Below are 10,051 nucleotides of genomic sequence, written 5' to 3' on the forward strand. Positions count from 1 at the left end.
AGACAATAAGAGGTCTTCCGGGAGCTTTATTTTATAGTCTCTGGATCTTGGCCATTGATGGGATTACACAGCAGTTTGTAGGTGTGACTGCCTAGCTACTGGAAAAGGGGGATCTGGATGAAGGAGGCCCAGTCCCAATCCGAGCAGGCTTGGAGATCTCAGCCCTGGGTTTTGCACACCTGGGTTCCTCTGCCGGTTCCTTTATGCGTGAGGCTTGTCCGAGCGTGTGGAGAGTGGCTTTGAGTATGCTGTGGCTGGGTTCCGGAGGTCTTCGCTGCCAGGACTCTGCTTGGGGTGGGGAGGGAAACTCAACCCGTCGTCCTCCTAGGGGCCAGTGAAGACAGCCAGCCTCAGGGGCTGGAGACTGTGCCAAGTAAGACCTTAGCACGAAAAAAAAAAGGAAAGAAAGGACAACTTCCAGAACTTCTCATTTATTGGTGAATAAATGCAAAATGGTCTTATGCAACAGAACATAACTTTAGTCTTGTACAACTAAACATACTCTTACTGTAATAACATGCATTGTACCCCTTAGTATTTACTCAAATGAGTTGAAAACTTTGTCTATGGAAAATCTTGCACAATTGGGGTGCTCAGAAGTAGAGTGCATACTTCACATGTATGTGGCCCTGGGTTCATCCCCTGGTGCTGGAGAACAAAACTGCATGCAAATATTAGTAACTTTACTCATTATTGCCAAAATTTGGAAGCAGCCAACATGTCCTCTGTATGGAATGAATAAAATGTAATACATCCAGACAGTGGAATCTCAGCAGTAAAAAAGGAGTTATCAAATCGTTATAAGAGAACATTAAGGAACTCTGAAGATAGGAAAATATGTCAGTTTTAAAAAGCTAATACTGGGGGCTGGAGCGATAGCACAGTGGGTAGAGCGTTTGCCTTGCACGCGGCCGACCCGGGTTGGATTCCCAGCATCCCATATGGTCCCCCAGAGCACCACCAGGTGTAATTCCTGAGTGCAGAGCCAGTAGTAACCCCTGTGCATAGCAAAAAAAAACCCTAAGAAGCTAATACTAAATATGATTTGTACAACAATTCCTTGCCTCTTGTCAAGTCACAATCCGGGCCTTTGTTCCTAATTTTGCTTTTGGGTCACACCTCTGTGACCCAAAAGCAAAAAAAAACCCTAAGAAGCTAATACTAAATATGATTTGTACAATATATTCTAGGACAAATAAAACAAAGGTGACTTAAGCAAGATTATTGGTTGCCAGAAATTTGAAAAGTTGATGAAGAGCTAGATAGAATATATTTTTAGGACAAATATTACATATATTTATATGTGATGTTATGATGGTGAGTATATAACATACATTAGTCAAAATCTATAGAATGTATAACACTGAGTGAAGCCTAATATAAACTGTGAGCTTCAGTTTATAATAGTATATCAATGTTTGTTCATCAATTGTTAAATATGTGTTACTTCAATATGATATAAATAGGGTAATTATGTAATTGGGTAATTGAGGGAAAGAGAAAGAGTCCCTGTGAATGTTCCTATGTTGTTTTTTTTTTTTGTAAACTTAAAGCTGGTTTTAAAAATTCTCCTAGAAAGTCTACATACAAAATTAGAAATCACTTCACACACATTAAGATCACTAAAATAAAAGTGGTAAAATTGAAACTTTCATTGCTGTAGCATTATAGAATGACGTAGCTACTTTGGAAATCAATTTGGCAGTTTCAGGTCAGAGAAATAGCTTAAAGGGCTCAGCTATAGGTTTCCCATAATTCCGGGTAACACCTCCTGAATGACAGGCAAGCTCAATGCTCAAGAACTACTCTCAGGGGTCACTCCTGGCAGTGCTCAGGAGACCATGTTGTTTTAATTTCTTTGGTCAGTATAACTTCTATCAGGTCTTTTTCAGTTAGTTTGTATGTTGGTTAATTTTTTTCTTTTGCATGGGCTATTTCTTTGTGTGCCCTGTTACTTTTTTTGTTGGAAATGGCACTTTCAGTCAAATAAAGTAATTACAGAGATGGGATTTTCTGCTACCCCAGCAGTTTTTGCTGAGTTTATTTCTTTGTTTCTTGTTGTAGGCTATCTGCTGGGGTTCATCCTGCATTGTAAACACAGTTTTTTCTTTTGTCTTTTCTGAGTCTTTTCCTGGGTATACATGGTCACATCCTAATTTTCCTAATCTATGTAACTTTCAGGAATATCCTTTTTGTTGTTGTTTGATGTTTTAGGGCCACATCCAGTGGTACTCGGGGCTTACACCTGACTCTGAGCTCAGGGTAGGCCTTTGGGGGAGCATATGGGGTGCCGGAGATCAAGCTCAAGTCAGTCATGTGCAAGGCACACACTCTATATGCTCCAGAGATATACACAATTTTCTAAAAGTTGTGATTCTTACTATCTCACTCCCTGAGAAGGAAGGAGAGAAGAAGAAATAGGAAAACTGAGGGGTATATGTTACCAATCTCTTAAATCCTTAAATTTGCTTCACCTGGAAGAGAAGGTGTTTGCAAGTCTTGGGAGGTACAACAGTGACCACCAGCCTGTTTGTCTTCAGCTCTGTGATCATAAGTGAGGTGGAGAACAGATCCTAGTATTTGGACAGGCTCCTATAGTGTGGCTGAGGATTGGACAGTGGACATTTGCTAAAGGTCTAGAGCTAAAGACTGATTGAAATCAGTCTCAATTTACTCACCACATCTTCCTATGGAGGGTACAAGACTTCAGATGACAGTGTTTCCCAGTACTACCTCCCAGCCCATGCTGGAATGTTGGGGGCTTGATAATAGCCTCAGGTACAGTTAGGGAGAAGGGTGCATTCTTTTAGCTTAAGAGAAGAGGACTTCCAGGGGGATGCTGAGTGATTTTTTTTTAAAGGGGTGATTGGCCAAATAAATTTGAAAACGTCTGTTCTCTAGCACTCCAGAATAATTAATACAAGTCTGATTGTGCCTGTTAAGTGTGTCAAGGTGATGAGAATGTTTCTTGAACCATTTCTCCAGCATTCTATCTGGCCTTTTCTTGGTAAAATTTCTCTGACCTGAGACCTTTTTTTCTTGTTACCCATCCTCCCAGAATTTGTCTTTTGGAAGCTTCAGAAATTCACCATCTGCAAGACCTTTTTTCTTTGGATATCAGTTTATCAAGGCTTTCTTGAATTTCCTGGTCTTTGGTAGCCCCACATGTATATGTATGGTTTTGATATTATTTTGTTATTTCTGGTATTATCAGAATAAAGGTTTTCTCTGTTCTTTTTTCTTTTTTACAGGGACCACACCCAGTGGTTTTGGGGGTTGAACTCAGGCCATGTATATGCTAGACATCTGCTCTCAATTGAGCCATAACTTCTGTGTCTTTTGAATTCTGAACTGGAAGTGATCTCTTGAAAACTTTCTTAAATATAGTATGGGAATCTCATTTGCCAGAGTAATCTTTTGATTTGTAATTCAGATTGGTTTCCAACAATTCCTTGCCTCTTGTCGAGTCACAATCCGGGCCTTTGTTCCTAATTAATTCTCCCTAGAATCTTTTTACCTTTCTTTATGTAACTGAATTGTCTGCTAATTCTTTTATTACAATTTTTCCTGAGATGCTATGTTTACTTTTCCGTGGAGTGAAAAATATATTCTCTGTTCTTGTAGGTTTATTTATTCCTTTATGTTATTTAGGTTTTGAGAACATTTTTTTTTTAACTTCAGTCTCCCAAGTTTTTTGTTTATTTTTGTTCTGGGGCCACACCTGGTAATGCTCAGGGCTCACTGCTGGCTCTGCACTCAGGGATCAATCACTCTTGGCAGTGCTCAGATGACCATATGGGGTGCTGGGGATTAAACCCAGGAAGTCGGCATGCAGGGCAAGCACCCTGCCCACTGTACTGTCTCTCTGACCCCTGTCCCAAGTTTTAATTTGAGTTATGTGAATATTTGGATAGTACCAGAATAGTGTTTGAGGACTTGAGATTTAGCTGAGCAATATCTCAATGTGTGTGTGTGAGTCCCTCAGTTTGAACCCTGGCATCACAGAATTGTTTTTTTTTTTTTCACATTTTCTATAATTAGCAGTATAGGTCATAACCACTAAACATGAAGTGTTTGTTCTACAAATTAATGTAGTTTCCATAAAAGAACATCTTAAACTTCCTTTAGATCCTCATTTTCTGCTTTACCCTCACTCTATAGTCTGCTTTTAAGATGCATATGAATTTCTTTTTTTATGGTCATTCGGTGTTATTAATTTGACATGTTTTAAGTATTGTGATTTGTGTCATGTCTGGAAACCCATCCTAGATCATAGTTTTAACATTTATGAAATGAAGTAAATAGACAAGGTGACATAGAAAAGTTCACATTCCTCATGGTGACTAGATTTTTAAGCTCCTTGATAGGCAGATTAGAAGTTGTCTTTCTTTTTTTTACAAAATTAGTAATTAAAATTTATTTTTTTATTGAGTCACTATGAGATACAGAGTTACAAAGCTGATCATGGTCAGGTTTCAGTCATACAGTGTTCCAAAACTCATCCCTCCATCAATGTACATTTCCCACCACCAGTGTCCCCAGCTTCCCTACCACCACCCTCACCTAAGCCTGTCCCTATGACAGGCACTTTCCTTCTTTCTCTCTGTCTCTCTCTCCCCCTCTCCTCTCTCTTTCCTTCTACTCCCTCAAATGCTGGGGGAAAAGGCACTTGGAATAGAGAAGGACTACCATGATGAAGATGGTTGGAAATATCACTTTCTTTTATTAGAAATTAGAAGGAAAAGGAAGGAAATTCCCCAGTTGGGGAGGAACTTAGTATAAGGATATAGAACTAAGTTCAGGGATTACCTTTCATTTCATATCTACCGAAAGCTTACATAAAGCCAAATCTAATATCTCCCATTTAGTGGTATGTTAGGAAATTAGAAAGAAAGGTGCTGTCAGTGAATACTTCAAGTGAACTTGATTCAGCTTTTCACTCCATTAATCACATTATGTTCTTTGTAATTATCTGTTTCTTTGATCTCGACTGGGTTTACACTTCTGTGTAAAATATTTTTAAATACAGCTTTTTTTTCTTTTTACATTACTCCTTTTAATAACCTTCATTAAGAAGGAAGGGTGGTCACTGATCTCCATTTTTCAAATTGGGAAACTGAGTCTTGAGATTCATAGCCAAGGAGCAGTAGAGTCAGACTTTATACCCAAATCTTCTGATCCCAGATCTAGTGTACTTCCTCTCTTTTTCCCTCTGTTTATCTATGAAGAGAGTGTGTCTTTCAAATTTAAGTTCTTATGGTACTTATTTTCTTTTGTTTTTCTTGGGAGCCACGTCCAGCGGAGCTCAGGTTCTGAGCTTGAGGATCACTCCTGGTTGGGCTCTGAGGATGATATGAAATGTGATAGATTAATTTCAGTTCTCTGTACACAAGTCAAGCTGTACTATTTCTCCAGCCCTTCTCATTTTTTTTTTTTTTTGCCGGCATCATTCCAGGCAGTGGTCAGGGAGCCCACTGGCCCACTGTGGTGATTTTTGACTACTTAGTCCAGGTTTAATGCCAGGGCTCACAGGTGGGATGGTCTGAGAGCTCTGTTATGCCATCCCATGGTGTCTGCCCACTAAACATAGAATTATTCAGCCCCACTTGTCAGTAGTTCTGGTTGAGAAACCCCAGTTTGGAGGAAGATACTCAGGACTTATAAACTGTAATCTATTGGAAGTCTGATAAGGAACCTGAAATGGTCTTGCCAAAATGTAAAATAAATGATGAGATGACCAAAAACAACACACAAAAATAAAAAGTACAAGCTGGGGTAATAATTCCAGTCTTGCAACCTGAAGATAAGTACTTGGTGCAGCAATGTTTTTATTGTCATGCTTTTTTGGGCAGAGGGGCTCACACCCAGGGTTTCTCAGGGCTTACTCCTGGCTCTCTGCTCTGGAGTGACCCCTGGCAGTTCTTGAGGACCATATGCGGTGATAGGGATCAAACCAGGGTTGGCCACATACAGTGCAAGCACCTTACCTTTTGTACTATGTCTCTGGCCCTGGTGATTATGTTTAAAGATGTTTTTTTTTAAATAAGAAATTTCCATTTTAGTAACCTATGAAGACTGTATAGTATATGCATATCCAATTCAATGATGATTTTGGTTTTGTTTTGGGGCCACACAAATATGTGAACCTCATTCTCAGGGCTTACTCCTGGCAGTTCTTTATCACTCCTAGCAGTACGTGGGGCATCATATGTTATGGCGGGATTGAACATGGGTCAGCATTGTGAGAAATATGCACCTTATTCCCTGTAATATCCCTAAGCCCATCATTTTGGAAGGGGAATTGTGAACAAAAAACAAGAATGAACCACATTTGCCTAGAATCAAATTCACTGAATACGAATTAAACCAAAGTGCTTTCAAGTAACCTTAGTTTTTTTGTTTTTGTTTGTTTTGTTTTGGGGCCACACCTGATAGTGCTCAGGAGTTACTTATGGCTCTGCACTCAGGAATTACTCCTGGCAGTGCTCAGGGGACTATATGGGGATGCTGGGGATCAAAGCTAGGTCAGCCAAATGCAAGGCAAGCACCCTACCTGTGTACTATCACTCTAGCACCCCCTTTATAGTTTAAAATGAAACAGACTATTCTCTTGAACTGTTAAACACAACTAGAACATAACTATTCTTACCTTTCTTTTTTGGCGGGGGGGGCGCACATCTGGCTGTGCTTCTCACTCTGCATTCAGGGATCACTTCTGGCAGCCTCAGGAGATGGTATGGAGGGCTGGGGATTGGACATGTGCAAGGCCTTACCCCCTGTACTATCTCTCTGTCCCATAACAATTGTATTCTTTAAATGGGAAAAATTATTCTTCAGAATTATTTAAGACAGTATTTGATTTGAATTCACAGACAAATTGTATAATTACTTGCTGATTATGAGGTTACAGTAAAGAATGTTTCACACCATATTGGTTATAGGGTGCTATTTAGTAAAGAGAGCTTTCCCTTTTAGCAACCTTGGATGTTGCTGATACATAAGAATGTAAGATGGTAAATCCTGTGGGTTATATGGTCTTTTTGTTTGAATTTCTTCTCTGTTCACCTTACTCTTTGTCTAGACAGCAATTAGTCTTAGATCCATATAAAAGAAGATTGATTCAGCCTTTAACTTTCTTAGTATTTCTTCTTACTTGCTACACAATAATTATAAGATGTATGTAAGTGATTCATAACTTGTTTTGCTCTACTAAGTCTACCCTGAGGAAATTTAGAAAAATACAGCTTTTCTTGTCTACTTTTCTGAAACAGTGGCCTTGAACCCAGCTATCAACAGGGTCTGTCTCAAAGTGTATGTTAAGTGGTCTTTATCCTCCGTTCCCATGAGTTTCATCAGAGTATTGTTTCAGGTGAACCACTGTCTCCCCGAGAAGATTGTGGTGTATCGTGATGGAGTGTCTGACGGCCAACTTAAGACAGTTGCCAACTATGAGATTCCTCAACTGCAGAAGTGTTTTGAAGCTTTTGAGAATTACCAGCCCAAGATGGTAGTATTTGTAGTGCAGAAGAAAATCAGCACCAATCTGTACCTGGCTGCTGCGGAACACTTTGTGACTCCCTCCCCTGGAACTGTGGTAGATCATACAATAACAAGCTGCGAGTGGTAAGTGGAAAAAAACATTTCATCAAGAATATGTTGGAGGGAGGGCTGGACTGATAGCACAGTGGGTAGGGCGTTTGCCTTACATGCGTCTGACCCGGGTTCAATTCCCAGAATCCCATAGGGTCTGCCGAGCACCACCAGGCATATAACCTAAGTGCCCTGAGTAACCCCTGTGCATCACGGGGTATGACCCAAAAAAAAAAAAAAAAAAGAATATGTTGGAGGGAGCACTGCCAGAAGTAATTACTGAGTGTAGAGCCAGGAGTAACCCTGGAGCACTGCTGGTGTGACCCAAAAAGAAAAAAAAAAAAAAGAACATGTTGGAGGGCTGGAACAATAGTACAGTGAGTTGGGTGCTTGTATTGCACAATCAACCTGGGCACCTCATATAGTCCCCCAAGCCCCCAGGAGTGATCCCTGAGCACCACCCAACACCCCTACCAAAAAAGAACACATTTGAGAAATTAGTCCCTGGATATGGGAATAGAAGCTGCCTGGAGAGAGGTAGAATGAAATCCTCAGAGATTTTTACCACTATAAAAATAAAAATTCACAAGCGATTAAAAAATTAACAATAAAGCATTTTACCTTTTAAATATAAAATGCTGAACATATCTTCTCTGAAGGTCATATATACTTAATTGTTACATAGATGGTAGTTAGCTATTTTTTGTTCTTTGTTTTTTATTTGGGGGCCACACCTGGCAGTTCTGTTCCTAGCTTGGAGCGTACATCACTACTAGTGGAGACTATGCAGTTCTAGGACTAATCAGAAACTCCTACGTGCAGAGCATACATTGAGCCCATTGATCATCTTTCAGGCCCAGGTGTTAGTTTATTTTTTTCCTTTATGGTGGATGGGAGGTACATTCAGCGGTGCTCAGGGGCTGTTATTAGCTTTGTACTCAGGAGTACCCCTGCAGTGCTTGGGGGGCCATATACAATGCTAGGGATCGAACTAGGACCAGACACATGCAGTGCACCTGCATTCATTCCTGTACTATCTCTGGCCTCCCAGTAGTAGCTTATGCCATCATTCTTAAAACACTTGTTGAGTCAGGACAGCTGACTTCTAATCCTGGTTTGATTCTCATATACCTTTGACCAGTCAGTGTCTTCTCTGAGCCTCAACTGAAGAAACTAGAAGGATTCTCAAGATTATATCACTGCTTTGTGCTTTTTCCTTTCTAGGGTGGATTTCTACCTTCTTGCCCACCATGTACGGCAGGGTTGTGGCATTCCTACCCATTATGTCTGTGTTCTTAATACTGCAAACCTGAGCCCTGATCATATGCAGAGGTGAGCTGACCTCACTCTTACTTACAAATCATTCTGAGCAGACAGATAAAATAAACTTACTGCTCATCCTTAAGGATATTTACCCCTTTACTTTCTTCATGTCTTTCATGATATGGTATCTTTTTGAGGGGTAATTCTACTGTACATTAAAATTAACTGTAGAGAGGATAAAGAGATAACAAGAGTTAAGGTGCCTGCCTTGTATGAGCCCACCCTAGTTTGATCCCTGGTACCACATGTTTTCTGAGCATTGCCAGGGTGGTCCAGGTAATTCCAGGCACCATACAGCTGGAGTAATACTACATCCTTGGATCCCTAGTGAACCACCTGTCTGGTTAGCTGAGATTGTCAGGAAGAGCGTTTCGAGCCTCCCGAGCATCCTTTGGGATGCTTGCCTCAATATAAAATTAAATCACTTGAATTGGGGACCAGGGAGATGGCTCAAGGGCAGGAGTGATGTTCTGCATGCAGGTCCCTCAAGTTAGATTCCTGGCACCACGTGGTCCTCTGACCATCATTCTGCAGTAGTCTCCAGATACTATTGGGAGTGCATTTTGAAGCATTTTTATTTCTAAAAATTGGCCCAAATGCTTATGGTAGCATGATATAAGCATATTAGACTAGAACCTTGGAGCTCAGGTTTGTGCTCCAAGTATGTAAATATTTTTCTAAGGTCCTTAGTGCTTCTGCAGTATTTTTCTTGAGGAAAAAATAGAACACCCTTGTTTTATCTTAGTATGAAAATGGAGTGAGATGAATCAAAAGGGAATTTATATGTATCCTAACTTGCAAATACTGAAAATAGATGGTATTCCAATAGAAAACAGCAGTTTCTAAAAGCTTCATCTTGTATTCTTCAATCCCCCAGCTTGCTGGAAAGTAGTTATGTACCATTTTACTTTTATGTATATAGTCATGCCCTTAATTGAAAGTGGAAGATGATTAAGATCATATTTTCTTCTTGAACTGTAGGTTGACTTTCAAACTGTGCCACATGTACTGGAATTGGCCTGGTACCATTAGAGTTCCAGCTCCATGCAAGTATGCCCACAAGCTAGCTTTCCTATCAGGACAAATCTTGCATCATGAACCCGCCATCCAGCTGTGTGAGAACCTGTTCTTCCTGTGA

The 10,051-nt window shown here is 40.2% G+C and overlaps 1 protein-coding gene across 2 annotated transcripts in view; it reads left to right on the top strand.

The window, feature by feature from the left end:
* PIWIL2 (piwi like RNA-mediated gene silencing 2) overlaps positions 1 to 10,051 on the top strand; it is a 99,574-nt gene extending 89,523 nt beyond the window's left edge. The window contains exons 20-22 of one of the 2 annotated variants that reach the window (XM_004610100.2): positions 7,370 to 7,623; positions 8,815 to 8,922; positions 9,895 to 10,051. In XM_004610100.2, the coding sequence (XP_004610157.1) occupies positions 7,370 to 7,623; positions 8,815 to 8,922; positions 9,895 to 10,051 (519 nt within the window). The remainder of the gene's footprint in view (positions 1 to 7,369; positions 7,624 to 8,814; positions 8,923 to 9,894) is intronic. The other variant, XM_055144787.1, reaches the window with a different exon arrangement.

This window comes from Sorex araneus, chromosome 7 (assembly GCF_027595985.1).
Source record: "Sorex araneus isolate mSorAra2 chromosome 7, mSorAra2.pri, whole genome shotgun sequence".
Taxonomy (NCBI): Eukaryota; Metazoa; Chordata; class Mammalia; order Eulipotyphla; family Soricidae; genus Sorex; species Sorex araneus.